The sequence below is a fragment of the Leguminivora glycinivorella genome, chromosome Z (genome assembly GCF_023078275.1).
Source record: "Leguminivora glycinivorella isolate SPB_JAAS2020 chromosome Z, LegGlyc_1.1, whole genome shotgun sequence".
Classification (NCBI taxonomy): domain Eukaryota; kingdom Metazoa; phylum Arthropoda; class Insecta; order Lepidoptera; family Tortricidae; genus Leguminivora; species Leguminivora glycinivorella.
In genome coordinates this window covers 28,319,926-28,344,445 of record NC_062998.1, presented here as the reverse complement: position 1 = coordinate 28,344,445, position 24,520 = coordinate 28,319,926, and the positions used below count along the sequence as shown (strand labels likewise).

At 35.8% G+C, this 24,520-nt stretch overlaps 1 protein-coding gene across 1 annotated transcript; it reads right to left on the bottom strand.

Moving 5' to 3' along the window:
• Window positions 1–3,043: 3,043 nt before the first annotated feature.
• LOC125241267 (peroxiredoxin 1) lies at window positions 3,044–19,350 on the bottom strand. The gene is made up of 5 exons (XM_048149656.1): window positions 19,193–19,350; window positions 14,120–14,260; window positions 12,523–12,662; window positions 11,427–11,595; window positions 3,044–3,832 (listed from the first exon to the last, which is right to left on the bottom strand). The coding sequence occupies exons 2-5, from the start codon at window positions 14,248–14,250 to the stop codon at window positions 3,685–3,687; spliced, it is 588 nt and encodes a 195-aa protein (XP_048005613.1). The 5' UTR covers window positions 14,251–14,260; window positions 19,193–19,350; the 3' UTR covers window positions 3,044–3,684.
• Window positions 19,351–24,520: the final 5,170 nt, after the last annotated feature.

Genomic DNA, 24,520 nt, shown 5'->3' with positions numbered 1-24,520 from the left:
TCATAGCGGTGTGACAGGACAACTATAACCTACGTACCTCACCTCCATTTGTTAGTGCCACCTACCACCCATACAGTATATCATACAGTATCAGGCGATAATGATTGCACATCGTTTTTCGTAGAGCGTTGTCTCTTTCTTGCTTATTGAGTTAATTGTCTCTTTCCATGACCGATATGCATTTTTTATCGCCGTTTACTGTAACTACACTATTCCGTAACCGCAGCGCAGCGATCCAACTCTGCATTTCAGGCGTAGGTAGCCTGAAACTTCACTATGTAAGATAGTGAAGGTAGTTAGATTCATCGTACAACATCATCAATCAAATGTCAATTCTATTCCTACCAACTCCCCTGACCTCACCACACCATTAGGTGTTAGTGTTACCTTACCACACCAATCAATCGACTTGTTGACTCGACTGTTCTTTGTTAGAAATGTATTGACTACGCGCAGTACGCGCCATGATGCTGAATTTCATTTAGAACTATTTTCTTCATATTACTGAACTGTCACCGCATACAGAAAAACAGCGCCCTCTTGACAATAGTCATTATTTCTGGTCAGGCTTTTTAATGTCTACAGGCAAACCGATCGATAGACGTGGAACTGTACTGACGTAGCACCCTAATTTAGGGAAACGACTCCAACTCAAGCAAAATGTATGTCCTGGAAAGTGGAAACTAAACTTTGAAGCCAAATCCAGGCAGGCAAGTATTTAGTCGCGCGATAAATGATAAAACATCAGGCCGTCCCTATTAAACTTACAAATAGTGCGATAGGGACGGCCTGATGTTTTATCATTTATCGCGCGACCATTATTGTCTGCCTGTTAATCAATCAATAGCAACAGAGGAAGCATTATAAGCATAAGCAAGGAAATCTGTAAACTCCTTTCTCGTTAATTGTTTCGAGAATTTTCGTGGCGAATGAACAGCGCTACCTAGTGGCGCTGTTCATTCAACGGTTTGATTAGAGGACCACCAATAGAGAGTTACTGTCGAATCATAAATTAAATACAGTGTGGGGCCTGTAACAAAGGCGAAGAACTGAACTGTAGGCTATTCTCCTTATACTGACCAACATTTGTTCAGTGACTTTAAAAATTATAAAAAATAAAAAAAAATAAAAATAAAAATCATTTATTTCGGACCACAAAATCCATACAAGGTTAATACTTAAACCTAATACTACCACTATGTTAATGGTGATGATGGTGATGTGTGTTATTATGAAGTCTTTAAATTTTTAATTTTTCATACAAAATAAATATTAGCTTCAATGTACGCCATTATTGTTGTCATTGACGTTGTCTGTCACACTGTAGACTTAACAGAATTCGCAATACATTACCTCTTAGAAAAAACTTTCAAGGATGATAAAAATCAAAATACCAGTTATTTTTAAAAGTCGCCGAAAAAATCTTGATCAGTATAAAGAGAATAGCCTAGAGTTCAATTCTTCGCCTTTGTTACAGGCCCCACTCTGTATAACAAGATCATACCATCCCAAACATTAAAAGTCAAACCGCCACAAAAAAAAGTAGCTTTCGATTATACTTGTAGATGGCGTTAAGTGTCACTTTTGACATAAATTTACGGCTCGGAATTGACCCTTAATGCCAATCTACAAATAATCGGTGGCAACAAGGCATTTTTTTGTGGCGCCATCTATGTGTGGTGGAGTGTAAGCGCGTTCGTAGGCGGTCGCATTTTAATGTATGGGATGGTATGATCTTGTTATATTTAATTTATGGTCGAAGTTAAATGTGTAATCATAGTTCATAGACTGCCATCTCTTGACACAGGCTTGAAACTTTTGAACCTCCGTTTTGACAATTTGGTCCATATTCTTAGCTTGATATGTTTTAAAATGTCAAATATTAATATTAGCGCCATCTAGCTGAGCGTACCCCAAAGGTGTAATGCCATCTAGGTTACCGTGCCTTTTTCTGTATGGTACAGAGGTACGTTTTTTTCTTAAACTTTATCTGTCTATACGGGGTTACTAAAGGTTTGGTTTGGCTTTGGTTCTATGATAGACATGTAAGTTCTAATTTATATCACTAGATGACGTGAAACCGTTGATAACAATGCCATCTTACCAAAGCACGCGAGAACACTTAATGCACGCAGCACGTAATGTTTCCAATAGTTTTGGTAAGATGGCAGTGTTATCATTGTATATTACGCGTTACGCGACATCTAGTGATAGCAAGTCGAACATGTCTTCCATAAAACGTATTACCAAAGTATTACTCAGACCAGTAGATGTAATGCTTGAAAGTTTTTGTGATAATCGCTTGGTAGCGCTGTTCATTTAGTGGTTTGATTACCGTCAAATGTTGATGTTGCAACTTTGCCCACCCTGCCCGACATTGCCTGGGACTAAAATGGTAGTTCTAATCAAAATAGGTGTCTTGGGAGATAGGACCATGACCACCATTATAAAATCCTTTTCGGCAAATTACCATTTTTTGAACAAGGCAATGTTGCAGCATTTGTCGGTACCTATGGTATCTAACTAGATGTACTTATTAGTACCAAGAACGATTTACAATTGTAATCGTCCTTGCATTTTAAGGCTTTTCATCGCAAAGAACCTAAAACCTATATTTTCAAATCCACCAATATTTTGGAACGGAAGATATTACAAAAAAACTACGCCCAGAAAGCGTTTTATTTTCAGCAAATTAGCACAGCTCGTAAACCATACTAATATTATAAATGGAAAAGTGTGTGTGTCTGTTTGTTTGACCGTCTTTCACGGCAAAACGGAGCGACTAATTGTTGTGATTTTTTAAGTGGAGATATTTGAAGGGACGGAAAGTGACATCACTATGCCTCGCTGTCTAAGCTTGCTTCTATAACTACTTGCCGGCAACCCTTACTGCCCGACACTGCAGTGATGCGCTATTTCGTTGTTCATAAAAATCCTGTAATTCATTTGGCCATTATTCATTCTACAATTCTGTAACGACACGTTGGCACTATGTATTCTAATGGGGTTCAGTTCAGTAGGTTCAAAAATAAAACAAATTTTATATAGTTACATTTCGCACAGCACAGTTTATTTATAACAGCCTCGAGTGATTCTATACATATACCTAGGTAGGATCTCTGTAAATACTGATGTGTTAACTACAATGCTATTTGCACTACCAAGACTGTCCTAGGATAGGTACATTTACTTGTTAATCATATTACTTGTGAATGACATAAATGCGACTACTATTAAAAGTGAAGGATCAACGTTTAGGTTTTTCTGCTAACTAATAAAATGATAACAATAAAATGCTTCGGGTATTCGAGCAGTGTAAAGTGTATAGACTTTCCAAAACAGAAAAAAAAAGAATCACTGCTGAGAGATTCACATACGTAATCGCTGTCAACTACCATATCCCCCACTTAAAATTTAATAACATACAAAATCGAAAACTGCGCTCATGAAGACCAGAGAATGCTCTAGAAGTTGGCTACTCGACTGTTCATAATTGCAAGTTATCGCTACTAACCGTATGTAAAAAAAATACTAATAAAAACGTTAAAATGCTAAATGGCTTAACGCTCTAATTCCGTTATTTGATAACAGTTTTATCACACGCCAAGATCACGATTTTGATGTCATTTTACATGTATCGAGTGGGCATCGGAACGTTTTTACTAGCAGCGGCAGACTGTATTTTTAGTTGGCGTCGACGAAGTACTCCTGTGCAGCCTTGGTGTCCGGCTTGATGGTCTTGGAGCCGGGCTTCCAGTTGGCCGGGCACACTTCGCCGTGCTTGTCCGTGAACTGGAAGGCTTGCACGAGGCGAAGAGTCTCCTCTACAGACCTGTTTCAAAAATAATTTAATATAAAATATGTGCAGTCAATTATTGTATGGATCTACAAAAATATCTACGGTAGTTTTATGTTCAACTCTAATTACGTTCGTATGACGAATTTATAACTAATTTTGACTTAGCCGTGCGTACTTATTCCAATCTCTACATATTGTATAAGCAAAAAAAATATATATATATATAAGGTACAGCGGGACAAGTCTCGACTGGGGGGCAATTGTAACTAATCCATTTTCTCCATTATTAGATTATTACACTATGATGTTGAGATCTACATGTATCCACTGAACACGCCTACCATATATAACCGGTGGACATTTTATTTAATAATGCAAACATTGTAAAATAATTAAAGTTACATTTGCAGTTACTTATGACTGTAAGGTACAGCGGGACAAATTACGGCTGGGGGGCAAATTACAACGATTTGTTTTCCATATTTATTTGCATTATTTGTAAAGTTATGGTATATATGGTCACATGGCACGCGTTTTCAGTGGATACACATGGAGCTCAAGTTAATAAAGTGTAAAACATTGAAAAAATCGACCACTTCAATTGTCATAATTTACATTTACCTATTGCCTAGTAAAAAAGGTGTTGTGATCAACTTGCGGAACAAATATGTGTAATTTATATCATATTAAAAATCAATATAATGATTTATTTGACAACTCTTCATTTAAACGCATCTTAAAATGGTTTTCTTATAAACATACACCGGACAGACAGGAGCTATTCTAGAGTTTGAAAATAGTGCAAAATAAATGCAAATCAAAGATTACGCAGATGTCTCGATATGTTAGGTAGTGAGCGTAGTGGTTCGACGCATCCGGTAAAATCTCAGTGAATCATTAGTCAGTAGGGATTTAGAACTATCATGTGAATTCCAATTGAATACATTTTTCAGTTTTAGCATAAATTAAATATAACAAGATCATACCATCCCTTATATTAAAATGCGACCGCCTAAGACCGCGCTTACACTCCACCACACATAGATGGCGCCACAAACAAAATGTCTTGTAGCTTTCGATTATACTTGTAGATGGCGTTAAGTGTCACTTTTGACATAAATTTACGGCTCGGAATTGACCCTTAATGTCAATCTACAAATAATTGGTGGCAACAAGGCATTTTTTTGTGGCGCCATCTATGTGTGGTGGAGTGTAAGCGCGTTCGTAGGCGGTCGCATTTTAATGTATGGGATAGTATGATCTTGTTATAATTATTTAATTTATGGTTTTAGGTATAGGCAGGGGCGGCTCACTCCGCGATTCTATCGCTGCGCTACAAAAACATGCCGGGGCCGCGAGTTCGCGGCCCAATCAGTGGTGACGACCTGCGCGCGGCGCAATAGAATTCAATGTCGGCTGCTCGCGTGCGGTCCGATTGTTAATGTAGGTCGGAATTTAGAAATGGCAGCATTTTGTGAATATCATATCAAATGAGCATTCTGTACTTGTACTATTATAATTATATTCTGTGGTATAGGTATGCGGTAGGAATAGGCTAGTTTCCTACTAGTCAAAACAAAACGATTTGCTAATATGGAATTTATATGAAATCGTGAGGAGTCACTACGTCACGGTCAATTCATTTACTTTATACCTTTCTCTTTGACTTATTAAATAGAAATTGTGTTCAAAAATAACTACTGTCCATCTGTTTCTTCAAATGTTTTGGTGCTTTATTTCGTGCACTGCATAAAATATTTTTCCCCTCACTAGCTCGGAAACACGTGTTTTGTCCTTCAATACCAGCGGGTATAAACGCATTTTATCCACTAGTGGGTAAAGTAATTTGACCTTGAATAGAGTCAAATTTACTGCTTTAAAATGGATAAAAGTAGGTGAATCTAGTAATAAAGATGATTTACCACCTGTGGAACTACTGGAAGCAGTGATAAACGCATTTTTTGCGTTGTAGTTTCCTCGCTATAGTGATGGGAAAAGTTTTGTGTTACACTCGGGTGCAAATGTATTTTACTTCTCGTGTGTTAAGAGGCCTTATTCCTAAAGACGAGCGTTTTTTGCAAAATAGAACCTTTTTCATTCAAAATTATAAAGAAACTATAAATGATTATTAAAAAAATGATAATGTTCCTAAAAGTACATATCTTAAGCTAGAAAGTCAATTGGTACTACTTTAAAATATGTCTTTTTATACTTCCGAAAAATCAGTTTTTTCGGAAGACGTTTTCAATTTTCATAGTGGGATAGCTCGTTTAGAATCGTGATTGTGCTGTTAAAAATGTTATTTGGGGTAATAAATGATCACAATCCTATTTGTTATATCCTGTACAAGTTAGCTAATACTTTGACATTTTAAGATTTACTTGAAATGGTGGATAAATAACCTTCCGTATCCTCCCCATTTTTTCGATAAAAAGAGGTTTACATTATGTATTTTTCCTGCGATTCCTGCATTTTTTGTAACTCTTAAATAATATTATCCTAAACTAGAACCTCTTATTGACCTATAAGAAAAAAATCATACATATAAGACATACCTTTCTGTCGATAGATATGTTTTTAAAACACCTAAAATTCGAATAAAAGACACTGTGCTAACGCGAGGCCGCTCAGTCTGCGCCGAGCGCTCGAAGACAACGGACCTGCGTTTGATCGTCCGGCGCACCTAGCTTTCGTAAGCAGCTCGATAGTTCCGAGAAGTGCCGTAAACTGCGACTAAACAAATCTTGATCCTTTTTACACCTTATGCAATTTTAGCATTCGACATGCTTTTCATATGATTTTGGATTTTAAGTTATACGTGAAGTTTGTTGAGAGTTTGAATTATTATTATATTTTGGGACCAGGATGAGGTTCTGGTTCTCATGATGATGGAGTCAGGCAGGAGATGTTCAACAGAACTGCTATTCTACTTATCATAACTCCACCATGTTTGGGCTCATTAGATTTGGGCTGATGAGCACCATCGATCTAGATGAGGTCCAAGGTCTCATGATGGAGTCAGGAGGTGGTCAACAGAACTGCTATTCTCCTCATCATAACCCCATCATGTTTGGGCTCATTAGATTTGGGCTGACGAGCACCATCGAACTAGATGAGGTCCAAGGTCTCATGACGGGGTCAGGAGGTGGCCAACAGAACTGCTATTCTCCTCATCATAACCCCATCATGTTCGGGCTCATTAGATTTGGGCTGACGAGCACCATCGAACTAGATGAGGTCCAAGGTCTCATGATGGAGTCAGGAGGTGGTCAACAGAACTGCTATTCTCCTCATCATAACCCCATCATGTTTGGGCTCATTAGATTTGGGCTGACGAGCACCATCGAACTAGATGAGGTCCAGGGTCTCATGATGGAGTCAGGAGGTGGTCAACAGAACTGCTATTCTCCTCATCATAACCCCATCATGTTTGGGCTCATTAGATTTGGGCTGACGAGCACCACCGAACTAGATGAGGTCCAAGGTCTTATGACGGGGTCAGGAGGTGGCCAACAGAACTGCTATTCTCCTCATCATAACCCCATCATGTTCGGGCTCATTAGATTTGGGCTGACGAGCACCATCGAACTAGATGAGGTCCAAGGTCTCATGATGGAGTCAGGAGGTGGTCAACAGAACTGCTATTCTCCTCATCATAACCCCATCATGTTTGGGCTCATTAGATTTGGGCTGACGAGCACCATCGAACTAGATGAGGTCCAGGGTCTCATGATGGAGTCAGGAGGTGGCCAACAGAACTGCTATTCTCCTCATCATAATCCCATCATGTTCGGGCTCATTAGATTTGGGCTGACGAGCACCATCGAACTAGACGAGGTCCAAGTTCTCATGATGGAGTCAGGAGGTGGTCAACAGAACTGCTATTCTCCTCATCATAACCCCATCATGTTTGGGCTCATTATAAATATGTGGAAGGTCGTTAATAATAATAAATGTTTTATTAGGGTACCCCTACATGTAAAGAGGGGGCAGATATTTTTTTTCATTTCAACCCCAACGTGTGATATATTGTTAGATAGGTATTTAAAAATGAGTTAGGTTTTACTAAGATCGATTTTTGATAATTTTCATATTTTCGGAAATAATCGCTATAACTTTTGAACCATATGTTTAAAAATATGAAAAAAATCACAAAAGTAAAACTTTACAAAGACTTTCTTTGAAAATTTGTTTTGAACTTTATAGGTTAGTTTTTGATAAAAATTCGGAAAACTACGGAACCCTACACTGAGCGTGGCCCGACACGCTTTTGGCCGGTTTTCATTTTATTTTAATACTTTTCTGTGCTATTCATACATAGCCACCCTAGGGGATTCAGTATTGACAGCTTCTTTTTTTTTCTTTCTGCATATATTTGTTTCCGCTTTTAAGTTTATTGTAAATAAGACTGCTTGCACTTACATTGAGATTATAATTACATAATGCTATTAAATTAAATCTAATGAAGCGTTGTTTTATTTCCTAAATCTCAAAACCCTTTAAATCGAATATGTATAGTAATGAGCAAAAATTTTACCGCAAGCTTTCCAAACCGACGATGCTTGATCAGCTACTTTTAGAACGAACATGTATGTACATATTTTGATTTTCACCCTTTAAAATGTTTCTAAGACGCAATGTTTTGCAAATTTGGTCACGTCATGCACAGTTAAACTGTGGAATGAATTGTCGCCAGCGGTATTTCCGGACCAATGCGACCATCAAACCTTCAAGAAAAGAGCGTACATCCATCTTAAAGGCCGGCAACGCACCTCCAACACTTCTGGTGCTTCTGGTGTCCATGGGCGGCAGTGATCGCTTACCATCAGGCAGCCTATCTGCTCGTTTGCCTCCTATCCCATAAAAAAACGTTTAATATTTTTTAAGAAAAAAAAACCGCCGCCTTTCGGGTTGTGGTGAAAGCTACTTGCGAATGTTGGATTATGTAGAAATGTGTAGGTATTTTTTAAAACTGCTTTTAATGCTTTAATTATTTGATGGCAATACAAATCAATATACGTATACTTAACGCTAAGGTTTGAGGAGTTTCTCAATTCCTCATGAATCCGATTATAAGAAATCGAAGCTTGACAAACTTTGACTTGAAAACTCAATAATTATGCTTAACAAACATAACTAAATAAATGTCACTGTTCTGAACTTAAATGCATGCTTTTCTTACAAAAATACCAAAGTCACTATGAGTGTGCCGTTCAGATTTGAGGAGTTCGGTTCTGACCATCATCAGCAGTTCCACTGCACCAAATGTCACTGTTCCGGACGTAAGTGCATGCTGTTCTTATAAAAATACCAAAGTCACTATAAGCGTGCCGTTCAGATTTGAAGAGTTTGGTTCTGAGTGTTCTGACCATCATCAGCAGTTCCACTGCACCAAATATCACTGTTCTGGACTGGACGTAAGTGCATGATGTTCTTATAAGAATACCAAAGTCACTATAAGTGTTCCGTTCAGATTTGAGAAGATCGGTTCTGATCTGACCATCATCAGCAGTTCCACTGCACCAAATGTCACTGTTCTGGACGAAAGTGCATGCTGTTCTTATAAAAATACCAAAGTCACTATAAGCGTGCCGTTCAGATTTGAGAAGTTCCGTTCTGGCCATCATCAGCAGTTCCACTGCACCAAATGTCACTGTTCCGTACCTAAATGCATGCTGTTCCTTTAAAAACACAAAAATCACCATACGTATGCCTTTCAGATTCGAGGAGTTCCCTCGATTACTCCAGGATCCCATCATCAGAACTGGGTTCTGAGAAAAATGGGACTAATCTGTATTCATATACATTCAATATTTTTTTTTAATCGGTCCAGTAACAACGGAGATATCGAGGAACAAACATAAAAAAATGAAAAAAATAAATAAACATACAGACGAATTGAGAACCTCGACGAGGCGACGGTTAAAAAGTGACACATCATGAGCAGTTCCAATGCACCAAATGTCACTGTTCTGGACGTAAGTGCATGCTGTTCTTATAAAAATATGAAAGTCACTATAACTGTGATAATTTCCGAAAATATTAATATTATCAAAAAACGATCTTAGTAAACCCTTATTCATTTTTAAATACCTATCCAAAAATATATCACACGTTGGGGTTGGAATGAAAAAAAAAATCAGCCCCCACTTTACACTTTACACTAATAAATTTTTTTTTTCCATTTTTCATTTTTGCACTTTGTTGACGTGATTGATATACATATTGTTACTAAATTTCAGCTTTCTAGTGCTTACGGTTACTGAGATTATCCGCGGACGGACGGACGGATGGACAGACAGACATGGCGAAACTATAAGAGTTCCTAGTTGACTACGGAACTCTAAAAAACAGCAATCACTATTAAACTATTCTCTAATATCAAGTTCCTAACTAAAATTTTCCTAATAAAATTTAATTCAAAACTATCAAGATTATTCGTGTCTGCGTTGAAACGCGCGTTGAGTTGCCGGTTAATAAACTCGCAAGTTCAGGATTCTATTCTCGAACCACTCGCTTCGCTCGTGGTTCAACTATAGGTTTCTTTCACTTGCTCGTTTTTCAATTCCACACTCGACGTTAAAATACAACTTTGCCCCCTTGTATAACAAATAACTATTATTTTAAGTATAGGAAACTAGCCTATTCGCTAAGAGTTACACGATTACGTATCAATAAGGAGTTTTATCGCGCACGATTCAGACAGATGATTGCTAATGCTGTAGAGATAGTGAGTAATACACATTACATAGGTTATCATACAAGGATACACCTGTACCTATTGTTTCTTATCTTTTAAAGGATCGTTTGAAAATTGACAATTCTAATACAAAACTGATTGATTTGTCTATAAATACTAATTATGATTATGCAAAATTACGAATTTACAACTGCCAAAAAGATTAATCAAACAAAAAGCAAATAGTAGGTTTGACATATTAAGTAAATGACTAGTTGCGAGAATTTCAGACAAAATGTTGCATGCGTGCCGCCTCGCGTTAACTCTGTTTTAGTACGGAAAATATTCTAAATATCTAATAATACTAATAGCACACTTGAAAAAGACTAACAGAAACGAAACGAGCTATATGTAAAGACAAGAAAATGCATGTAAGAAAGGATTCTTTCTAAAAGACAAGTTTGAAAATCAGCAGCTCAGCAGAGTTGAACTTTGAAACTAATAATAAAAAATGTAACCGGTTTCGACAACACGTGGTAAAGTACTTAAAATGCAAGGTTAACGTAACACAAAGTTAAATTATACACTGTCGCGGAGCGCGGGTGCTACACATAAATCAGATACTTAATGTTTAGGTATAGCAGGGATCTGATTAAAAGCAGATCGCTTTATTATGTTAGGTTATATTATGCTATTTGATTCTTTAAATTTGTAGTCGCGCATGATGTATAGACTAGCGCGCTAGAACGCAACTTGTGTTAAACCGCCTGTTCCATTACGGGAGTAAGTAAGCACGTGGGAAGTCTATAGTATTTTATGTGGCGTTCCATTCCATGCCGATAGATCTGATTACCTTATGCTTCACATGTAGCTTTTGTACGGGTGATTCCATGTCGATAGATCTGATACCTTATTACAGCTTTTGTACGGGTGAACGCAGACTCTTACCGTCCGACGGGCAGGTCGTTGACGGTGATTTGGCGCAGGTTCTGGCGGTCGTCGATGATGAAGAGGCCGCGGAACGGGATGCCGGTCTCCTCGTTCAGCACGCCGTAGTCGCGCGCGATGCGGTGCGACTTGTCGCTGATTATGGGGATGTTCATCGGCCCAAGTCCACCTGGAAATTCGTATCAATTATGATTAATTATTTTCACAAACCTGATTTACTATACAGGTTTTCATATTCGCTTTTCGTGTTTGGACTATTGCTCTGCTTTAAGGTCGGCAACGAGCATGTAATACTTCTCAAATTTCAGGTGATCATTGGCTATGGTGATGGCTTACCCGGCGGGCCGCTGTGCTTGTTTGCCACAATCGTAAGTAACAATTGCCAAATCAAAATGGCATTAACTTATAACTTATTAGTTATTACATAGTACCCAATTATAGTTATTTGTTATACAAGGGGGCAAAGTTGTATTTTAACGCCGAGTGTGGAATTGAAAAACGAGCAAGTGAAAGGATTCTATAGTTGAACCACGAGCGAAGCGAGTGGTTCGAGAATAGAATCCTGAACTTGCGAGATTTTTAACACACGAGAAGTAAAATACATTTGCACCCGAGTGTAACACAAAACTTTTCCCCTAACTCTAGCGAGGAAACTAAAACGCAAAAAATGCGTTTATCACTGCTTCCAGTAGTTTCACAGGTGGTAAATCATCTTTATTACTAGATTCACCTACTTTTGTCAATTTTAAAGCAGTTAATTTGATTTTATTCAAGGTCAAATTACTTTACCCACTAGTGGATAAAATGCGTTTTTACCCGCTGGTATTAAAGGACAAAACACGTGTTTCCGAGCTAGTGAGGGGAAAAATATATTGTATTGTTGCAATCCCATCATAATTTTAGCGCGAAAGAACTCTCGCAGAGGCAGAGCCGTGCCGTACGAGTACTATGCGGTTTTGTGTTCAAATCAAGATTCTAACAATCTACAAAGTTAAAACCGCAGAACCTGACGCCGCTCAGATGTGCAGAGTGATGCAAGAGAAGATTCCGACGATCGAGAACCATCTAATTGTATGTCAGTTAATAAGTAACGTACCTTGTTTGCGTGGCGTGTTGATCCAAGCCAAGTGTGTGAAGTGGGAGTCGGTGGATGCGGCGATCACTTCGCAGCCAATTTTACGGAAGTCATCAGCGTGCTCAGAGAATGCGATGATCTCAGTAGGGCACACGAAAGTGCTAAAATGAAAGATTTAGTTAAAATCTAAAAACATATCTATAAATTATAATTCATAGGTGAAACGCACATGAGAATCCGTTCAGTAGTTATAGCACAGACAGACGCGGCGGAGGATTTTGTTTTATAAGGTGTGTTTTATAATTAGTACTCGAAGTAAGGTGAATTACCCTTACTTCGAGTACACCTAATTATAAAATATAGTCCACGCCGTTCTAAGTACGACATCCTCTACTAATATTTTTTTATGCAATGCAACTTCGTATACCTACATACATATAATTTTGAAGCGGCTCGTTTGACATTTGCCCTACATTAAAATGTGTCGCTTAACTTCAAAACTGGGTAAATCCATTCTGCTATAAGGTTGATTATCTTTCAGATCATATTGTATTTTTTATATATTCAACCTTAAAGCAGAAATGGATTTACCCAGGTTTGAAGTTAACACTTTCGCTACCAAGAACCCGACTGTCGGGCACACCGCTCGTAGAAGCGTAGCCGATTACATGGGTTTCCCCGTATGTAGCGAAAATGTCGTAGCGCCGCGTAGAGCCCGGTTTCGAAAGTGTTAAGCGACACACAAATGATAGGTATGACTATTTTGTGTTTTAATACTATGTATTTACATAATCATAAAATTATATAAGTGTGTTCTAGAATTATCTACTAACGATGATCTTACGACATTTAACCTCTTCACCATAAGAATATGTTTATCGATGTCAAAACACCGCGTTTAGTATAAATAACTAGATGCTGTAATAATATAATGACGTAGTAGAAACCAGTTAAAACTGGTCAAACAGAAATATAAATTGAGAAAAAAAAAACATGCATCGCTTTCAACTTCTGAGTCTTCTGAAGGAACTTGTAGACTGCGTGAACTGGAGAGAGCTGCTTTCTAGTCCTTTTTAGATCGCCTCACAATAATACATTTCGATTGAGATGGGATTAAGTGTCAACTCATGGAACGGTTACAAATATTTAAAATCCACTTAAATGTCATTTACCAATTACTGAAGTGCGTCACTGTCCGTTTCAAATGATTCCAAACGATTAAAGGAAAAATTCAAAAGAAATTACGCAATTTTAACAGGAAAATACTTGTAATGTAACATTAGTAATTCCCAATAATATAAAATTACAGGTAAATGTGAAAATTACTCTGCCTGTAGTGCCTGTTTGTTTAGATGCAAGTCTGGTATGGAGTAAGTTTGATGGCTATAAAATAAAGGATAGTTTCTTATCAACCTACTTAAATTACAGATTCTTTAGTAATATTCAAAATTGTAATTGCCAAAGTATAAAATTATAGGTGTATAAGTATAAATTCTAATTATAATTCATATCTCAAATCATGTACATAGTTGTAACGCGAGAGTACATGATATGGAAAATAAAACCTATAGGTACTAACGGGGGAAAATAAGAATTCGAAATACAGATAGATACTTACAAATCCAGGGGATAGAAGAAAAGGACTACATATTTGCCTTTGTAGTCGGACAAAGCGACGTCCTTGAACTCGCCGTTGACCACCGCGGTGGTCTTGAACTGGGGGGCGGGCTTGGTCATCTGGAGCGGCATCTTGTTGAAGCTGCGGCACACAAATATCACTTAGTCACATGTAGTGGCTTATAAACTTTACCTAATATTCTACATACCTACGCTTCATAAATACTGTATATAAGCCAAGTTCATAATGTGTAAATATACTAAAGTAATCTCAAAAGTGCAACCAAGTTAATAAATAAATATTTACTAACAATAACCATCACCTACAATGAGGAATATGCCAGGTGGAGTCTCACCAGAATGCTCGAAGCAAATTAGATATACATATACCTAATGATTAATGTCTAACTACTGAACTATTCGTACTACGTAGATAACATAAATGTGATAACGCAACAACTTACTTTTAACTAGGTACGTATTAAATTATACACTACACAGCCAGTTAAAACTTAATTTTACATTAAATTAATTTGACATGAAAGGTTGTACTTCAAACCTAACTACATAACTAATTAATGAATATTACACAATAGTAGTCAATGTTGCGTAACAGTCGGTCGATGACAAATCAATACAGTGTACGCGGATAAATGATTCGGCGTATTCTGATAAATGAGGAATAAATTAGTACGTTTCAGTCACACTAGTGGCTTCTATTTACTTAGCTGCGGAATTCGGCAATAACCCTGTATAATTCATTGGTCAATAATAATTTGTAATAACAGTCGTACATACGCGCTCGGTGGGACCTTACTGACCTTCTCTAAATATTAATAAAGCCTATTTTATAAATACAGGAACATAACGACTCTAGTGTCGAAATATAGGTAACCAGTCATTTAACCTAAGAAGTTAAATGAACATGTGGAGTTAAACAACGACCTTGTTCATTGATAAAAAAATCTATTCTATGTCTAGGCAGACTGACATCAATGAGAAAGTTTACCTTTAACGTTTTAACCACTAAGCTTGATGTTAAGAAATATTGTATATGGATAATACAAAGCTATGGGTTAGCAAACGAACCTAACGTGTATCGGTTCCAAGAGTTGAAAGTAATGTTCCGGGGGCACAATGTACACCTCGTGTAACGTTCTGGAAGTATTCCATAGCTGGGCGAGCAAAGTTCCGTCGCCGCGGTACAAGTGCTCGGTGAGAATCCCGCACGTTAGCATGTTAGTCAAGATTGCTTCAAGTTTATTGACCCTGGGGAATGAGGGCCTTTGACAATGCATCTATGGATTTAACTAAACTTTTAATTAGTAGGTACCTCACTACAGAGACTAAACGAGTATAGGTGTTGTATAACATGTTTTTAATTCATCATCAAAAAAAGGTACAACTATTATTATACCCGGCCTACCCGGGCTATCAATAGAGTACCTACACAAAGCCTCATGATAGCAGTGGATTGGGCAATAGTTGTCATTGTCACCCAAATACGCAGTCAACATAGCGAAATGCTTTAATATTATTTTCATCGAGAAATTTCTGATAAAGCATTTCTAAAAGAACAAAGAGCTCAGTCAACTAACTTTCTCGAACACCACACAGATAAATTATTTTCTCGTTCATTTGAACTTCTACCCAAAACAATAAAATGTACAATTCTTGTACTTGCGTTTACTTATGCCTAGATTTATTGCGAGTTTAATATGCTCGATAGTTTCATGTTTTCTAATAAAAAAAATCAATAAAATACCGATTAAATGGCTCGCGACTGCTCCGTAAAGGCTACATTTTTTAATTCATGGGAATTGATATTTTTCATATTATGGGTAGGCACTACCTATACATGTGAGCTATAGCTCCACTTTTTTCCCTTGACCTAACTGAAATTGTATTGTTGTCATATTCACGGGGTCATATTATTTTCTAGTCATTTAATAGTAAATGTGATCTATTGTAATCATAAATACTTATATACCACCTAGTTATACAAATTATGAAAAATACCTACTATCTAACTACATATTATAATCATATCACGGACACTGGACCCAGACAGAAATCATATTTTAAAATAGTGCAATCAAATAGGCAGACATATTATTATTATGTAATTTAATTTGAGATATATAAGATGATGAGACATATTTCACATATTTACTTGATTTTAAACTTTCATGTGCCTTTGTAAATGTGTTTCTGTCTGTTGGGGTGGGGTATGATTACAATACAACTCTACAAATACTTATTGCAAAATGAAACCTCATTGAAAAAGGTCTCATCATGGGCATCAGATGTTCCGGCCTGTTCAGTTCTAAGCTGGAGACCTCATCACCTCGACAGTAACATTTATGCTCCAAAGACATCCTGGCTGCTAACACTTCTTTATTTTGACAACTGTAATAAGTCCGACTGAATTAAATATCACTACTTAATTTGTTCTTGAAAGCTGTTCAAATACTTATGGACATCAGATGCCAATTTGCCCAAATAATAAAATTGTAATGATGATTTTGACTTTTCTTTCAACAATCCGTAATATCCTAACAAAATAAAAAAGTCTGTCCGCTCTACGAAGACAAAAACCGATGTGCAATCATTATCGCCTGGTACTAGTGACCACCAACAATATTGTACATTTTTTCTAACTATTGTAAAGACAAGTATGAAAATATGGAACACATTCTGGTGGTTTGGGTGATGAAGAAAATATGTTAACAAGTACAATTTGAAATAGTTCTGTTAAAAGAAAAGGAGAACTGAGTTATTATTTAAAAAAAATTACAGTTCAAATGAAAACATATTTTTGCAAGGAAACCTTTGAGTGATCACTAGTATATGGAAGGAGCTATAGCAATTTGGTTTATCAATATAGAAATTACCTATCTGTCAAGAAAATTTGCCCGCAGGATTCCTATTTCTGATTATAACAAAAAAATACCTTAAGACAAAAGTAGAGGTCCCATGCAACATTAACTTTCATACAAACATAGACCTGAACTGAATTTCCCCTCTGGAAATTTTTTTTTTTATAAAAAATTTACACAAATTGTTGCAACATGCAAACAATGAATTTTTTATTTAAGAGTTTGAATAAAGAAAATATACAAGTTTTTAAGTAGGTACACAACTACACACTCTAAATTTTCCATATTCAAACTCTTAAATAAAAAATTAATTAATACAAGTTTTTAAGTAGGTACACAACTACACACTCTAAGAAATCAATTGGTCTCTTCTAATTTTAACAAGGACAAGTCTAAAAAGAATAGATAAAATTATATTTAAAAATATTTTAAGCGGGTTACTCACGTATTAAGTCGATATAGCATTCGACATGTTTCGGTTCAATTTCGAGAACCTTTCTCAATTTCAATTTCGAGAACCTTTCTCGAAATTGAACCGAAACATGTCGAACGCTATATCGACTTAATACGTGAGTAACCCGCTTAAAATATTTTTAAATATGTATGAGTGTCACGGGAGTTTTATAGTTAAAAAAGATAAAATTATGTAAAAATAAAAATATATTTCATAATGTCAACATCTAGAGAAACAAAAGCTGCACTATATGTATAAGGTGCTCATGCATGAGGAAACAGAATAATTTTAACCACACATTTCTGAGGCCATAAATAAGAAAAACTTTATTATTACAGAAGTGAAAATTTTTCAAAAAAATGATAAATGCATTTTTTAAAATTATTTTTCAATGTATTTTCACATGAAAAGTAAATGTTATTCATAAAATTCACACTTAAAAGGTGTTTTAGTGGTTCCTAAAAATCTCATTTTTTAAAGTTATGTACCTACTTCTCACTTTTTGTCATCTATCAATGCAGATAGTGAGTTCTTCATAATGGCACCAACACTGTTAAAAAGGATTTTTGTACAGATTTACAATAAGGAAATATTTATATTCAATTAGTAATTCAATTAATAATTTTAACAGCGTATTGGGACCAGCAATACGCTGTTAAAATTATTTGGTTTCCTCATGAGCACCGTATATATAAGTGTATGGAGAAGCAATCGTCTCTTTACATATTAAGACAATCTGCAACATTAATATTCCACAAAAAGACAAACCCCTTGCTTAAGGTGATGTTTTAATTCTACAATTGTTTAAAAGCTAATAATCTGTTCATGCAAATTCATGTTTTATTACGGGCATTTCTCAGAGTGTTTCAACTTTTTTGATTTCGGTGGCAGCATTATTACCCGAACCCCGTAAGCGTAGCATGAGTTTTCTTTGTTTCTGGTAGAAATCCGCGACTTCTATTTAAATTGACCGAATTTCATGTGACTCTTACAGGATTCACGTAAAAATGTTGCCACCGAAATCAAAAAAATTTAAACGCTCTGAGAAATGCCCTTACATGAAAATTTCAACTATAATAGGAAAGAAGTCAAGCAACATTTCAATTCAAAGCATTACAAATTTCAAGATATTGATATGTACATCAAATTTTTCATTCTTGTTTATAAATGAATGTCGTAAAGAAATGGATACTTGTAGAAATAATTTTTCAGAGTCAAATAATGTAATCAAGTAAAAAGCAAATAATATTTTTAACCAAAACATGCTACCCCGACACCACGAGAGCAGTACCTTTGTGTGACTGTCATAATTTTTTTGGCCACATTGCTACTGGCTTCGGTGTCGGATTCACTTCGGTGTCTTTTCCTATCATTAGATTCTGAGGGCATCATGAACTTTGTCCTTTTCAAAATCAAAAACGGTGTAATTATTATATTTGAAAAGCCGAATGTCAAGGTAGTTATTAACTATCGAAGTAAAACCTAAGTGGGTACATCTAGAAACACTAAAACCGCTAGTACACTACGTCTTCTAGACAAGAAATAGCTTGCAGTTTTGACCCAAGGTCACATGGTTACTCATATACCTGAGGATTCTTTTAACGGTTCATAACGTTTTTCTAAGTGTACCTTAACAATAGACATGCAAAAACTTTGATTTTAAGAGAAACACGAGAGCGCATAATCTTTAAAACAACAAGGTAACAAAATTCTACAATTATAATAATCAAATGCAACTTACAAGTATGTGGAAAATGTACTAGAATACTCCAAACAAATCACACGATCTCCGCTTCGGAAGTCGGCGTGCAAGTGACAGATACAACGAACGACAGAACAGAACAAGAACACAGTGAATAAACTTGGTTAGGTTGTACTCCTCCCGGATAGTAACGTCCCTAGTAACAAAATATAAAGTAGTGTATGAAGTTTATTACGGAAATGATTGCCAAACTAACGGAAGAAAACTTCAGTTCAGCGCTATTCAAGCCTGTCCGCATCCATTTTATTTTTTATCGACAGTGGTTTTAATTTCAGTTCAAAGTGACAGATCTGTCAGTGTCAGTGTCAGGTTGCATGCAAATCTTTTTTAAGATTATGAATTTTTCAGACTGTCTGTGGCGTGCCTAAATTAGTAATTGTAAACATCTCAAAAACAAAATATTGCATAAAAATATCAGTTTACTGACCTGTGCGGTTCAAGTGAAAATCTAGTCAAATATACAGTTCAAACTGACAGAATTTTCAGATTGAACTGACAGGTTGCATACAAATCTTTTTTAAGATTATGAATTTTTGAGACTGTCTGTGACGTGCCTTAATCTTATGTCCCATCTGACACCACAAATGTCACATTATTCTTAGAGTTGGCCTTATTTCAATAAAAACGTGTCATTTTATGAAACACTTAACACACAATTAAATAGTAGAATAGAAAGTGATATCTGATTATTGTTTTCTGTCACGATGCCTGCACGTATCAAATGTTTCTTTTTAACCCAGTGGTATATCCACCATTTGTACTTATTTTTTTATGTGCAATAAAGAATAAAAAAATACATAAATTAAAATTACATCTGAATTACCGCTTTCATGACTGATCATTTGACGTATGACGTTTTGATAATGCGTCTAATCGTCTATGTTGGAAAGGAAGTATTATTTTGTGCCACCACAATACAATAGCTGGTATTTTAATTAAATAAGATTATTTTTTGCCGTGATGTTGGCACAAAGTGCTCGCATGAGCGACCGTATTATGGAGTGTCGACGGACTGCTTGTGATTGTATTCTCTTTGGTCCCTCACGTACCCGGCACCGACACACCGGCACGACGTGATTTCCTCCATAAAACAAAAATGGCGCTGTGCGATGTTGCCAGTTAGTGTCTTGAAACCAATAAAATTAAAACTTGAACTACAAGAACCTTGTAAGTTATAAATGAAAATTGCTTATTCTATTTTTAATGATGTATCGATATAATCATTATTTTATATAAATATGTTCTGATCTGTTGGCGAACAACGACATCTTTTCTTTTACTTACTCACAGTTTAAACGTGGTTTAAACGTAACTCTGGCGTTGCGTATCGTTTATAACTCAGTTTAGAGATGGCGCTGAAACGAAAGTTACAGAGCAGAACAGAAAATTAGTTTTTGTTTTATTATTAGGAAAAAAACCCACAAAAATAGTTATTTTCACTTCACCACACCAACTAGTAAAGGCTCTCTTGATTCTTGGATAATTCATATTAGTCATACTAGTTATGAAAAAAAAGCTGCACTTTTAGATGGAAGCAAGCCGCTTTGCATGGTGATAGTAGACATCATAGTAAACGATTTTTTCCGAGGATATCGAAATTTCATCCCTTAGGAAGCCGAGCGCAGCGAGGTGTTTTATGAAAATGAAAAAAATTCTATCTTTTTATCATATGGTCCGATTTTGACAAATCGTATCTCAAATGAAAGATATTGATTAGTGCAACTTAAAAAAAAATTTAAAAAAAAATATTGTTCAGAAAAAGTAACAAAAAAATTGAAAAATGTAAATTTACGTATCGCATTAAACAACTTCAAAGAATGAATGACAAAATATAGAATATCGATATACGAGGTTTTTTATATCAAAGACAGATAAATTCGTAATTGAAAACTAAAAACCGCATCGAAATCGGATCAGTAGTTTTTAAGGTACATGTTGCCACCACCCCTTAAACTATATGTTCATAGTAACATAATATCTAATACACATTACTATAAATTACCTACTAAGTACGAAGCATATAGAAGTCTCTAACGAAACGCTGGAACCTTTCTATACATAGAGGCTTTGTTAAAGCATCGGCCAGCATGTCGTCAGTACGCATGTACTTAATAACTATGACACCATTTTCAACTATCTCGCGAATTTTCCTAGAAAGTATTTATAAAGTTCTACTTTTGAGATTTTTTCATATTTTTAGGGTTCCGTACCTCAAAAGGAAAAAACGGAACCCTTATAGGATCACTTTGTTGTCCGTCTGTCCGTCCGTCCGTCCGTCTGTCAAGACCCTTTTTCTCAGGAACGCGTGGAGGTATGAAGCTGAAATTTATATCAATTACTCAGATCTACTGTCCCTTGAAGCTGTGAAAAAATCAAACTTCTAAGCCAACGCAATCAAAAGATACAGCCGTTTATGCCGCAAATTTTCGACACTTGCAAGGGAATCAAAACCTACAGGGTGCTTCCCGTGAACTCAGAATCTTATAATTTGGTACGAAGCAACGTCTTATAGCATAGATAAAGGAAAAATTACGAAAACCATAAATTTTTAGTTACATCACATAATATATTTATTTTTAATAATTTTAACCTTACTACCCATTTCCTCATAAACGCGTAGAGGTATTAAATTGAAATTCATACCAAATACTCAGGTCTATAATACCTTTAAGCTGTTACAAAATCAAACTTCTATGTCAACGCAATCAAAAGAAACAGCAATTTAAGCTGCATATTTTGAAACTCGCAAGTACTCGCAAGGGAATCAAAACCTAAAGGGTACTTCCAGTCGACCTAGAATCTTGAAATTTGGCATGAAGCAACGTTTTATAGCACACATAAAGGAAACATTCCGAAAACCTTAAATTTTTAGTTACATTACAAAATATATATTTTTTAATAAATATAAACTTATTACTTTTTTCCTCATGAACGCGTAGAGCTATCAAGTTGAAATTCATATCAAATGCAGGTTTGTACGGAACCCTCGGTGCGCGAGTCCGACTCGCACTTGGCCGGTTTTTTAAACATATGATTCAAAAGTTAGAGGGGGGACGCACTTTTTTTTCCTTTAGGAGCGATTATTTCCGAAAATATTAATATTATCAAAAAACGATCTTAGTAAACCCTTATTCATTTTTAAATACCTATCCAACAATATATCACACGTTGGGGTTGGAATGAAAAAATATATTAGCCCCCACTTTACATGTAGGGGGGGTACCCTAATAAAACATTTTTTTCCATTTTTTATTTTTGCACTTTGTTAGCGTGATTGATATACATATTGGTACCAAATTTCAGCTTTCTAGTGCTAACGGTTACTGAGATTATCCGCGGACGGACGGACGGACGGACGGACGGACGGACGGACAGACGGACAGACAGACATGGCGAATCTATAAGGGTTCCTAGTTGACTACGGAACCCTAAAAAGCAGCATCTGTACTGAAAAAAACTATCATTGCGCAACAGAAATTCTATTAATATCACAGTAAATACTCTATTTCATTTGATTCCTACTTTTATTGTGTAAAGCAACACTACACTTCATTTTTATCAATAAGAATTAAAAATTATATATTTAATACATTAAGTAACTATAGAGTGCTTATTTATTTGTATTATCATTCTGCACTTTTCTTAACTTTCCCACATTTCTATAAAATGTCGAAGAGTGCTTAAATGGTCGTCGTCGTTTATTATTATTTAATTCGCTCATATTTAAATGATTCAAAGCAACCAGTCCACAACTTCACAAGACAGTTTGAGAAACCTTCGTATTTCAGATTGTCATTTGCGGATACAGTGGTTTAGGAGCAGTTCGGTAATCAGACCTACACATGTGTGTACAAATTCTGTCAATGTCACTGTCAGAAACCGTTCTGACAGTGACAATGACAGCCACAAATTCGTCCACATGTTGTTACCGTTATGTGTGCAAACGTCGACTAATAAAGTGTCGTTAAAAGTCATTCTGACAGTGACATTGACAGCCACAAATTCGTACACATTTTGTTACCGTAACGAGTGCACACGACGACTACATTTTGTTATTGTATCAATACGGTCGCATTGTTTGCACGAAGTTACCACGCGTTGTGTCACATTTGACAGTTAGTTACTGATTTGAAGATTTTGCGACTGAAATGGTTGTATGGGATGTAAATAATCATTCAGTACCGTATTAGTAGCGCCACTTGCCTATATTTAATTTTAGGTATATCATGAACGGGTGGGTATATTTAATTCATTCATTAGTGCCATAGCTGGGACGCTATTGCACAACACCCTGCATTTTATGATTAAGCACTGAGACTTGGCACAGGTTGTTCCTTGGGTGGCCCTGAGTAGATAAAGATCGGGAGGCATCGAGAGCCCCCCTTAATTTAGGAGGGAAGAGGGGGGGAAGGCTGGCGCCACCGCGCTTCCTTTGAAACCATATTTCTCTAAAACTATACAAAATAGGGCATGCGATATATCTTTTCCGGATAAATGAAGGACGAGGAATTCATTTTTGGAACAAAAAAAATGTACTTTAGAACAAAAATACAAAAATAATGGGAAAATCTTAAAACGAGATTTTTTTTTATACATACTATTGCACTTTTTATAAAAACCGTAATAGTTATTTTAAAATAAAAAATATTATTTAATAGCTACATTTATCTAGTTTTAGAAAATGTATAATTTGTTATAGAAATATATTATAGGACGAGTGATAAAAAATAATTTACATCGCCCGATAGGGTGATTTGAATGCTCATTTCAATAAGTTTTGCAATGATTTCAGGTATAATCACTATTTTTAACACACGAAAGCCGTAATCATTGTAGTTTATGGCTATTTTAGTGATTATTGTACTTAAAATAAAAAAAAATACAAAAATTTTAAAAAATATTAAAAATGTGATAATTTTTTTTAACATTATCCTATTTTGTTCTTTCTACACAATATATATCTAAAAGCAATAAATATCGATAAAAAGTCACATTTATGCAGTTTATAAAAATATATAGTTTGTTATATAAATATGTTACGAAACGCGAGATAAAAAATAATGAAAATGAAAATTTTAATGTACGGGTCAGCTTGCATTATTCGATGAGGCGAGGTAAAGGTACTACCCGCTATGCAGTGGAGTTCGTCTAGTAATACAGAAATAAATACTTATTCTAATAACGTTTACACATATAGGTATATCACGACCCAGTACAGAAAATTGTAAAAGTCCTATAATATAGTTTATTTTGATTGTAAAATAAAATTGCATGTGACTTATATTGTAAAAAAAAAAATGTCTTAAT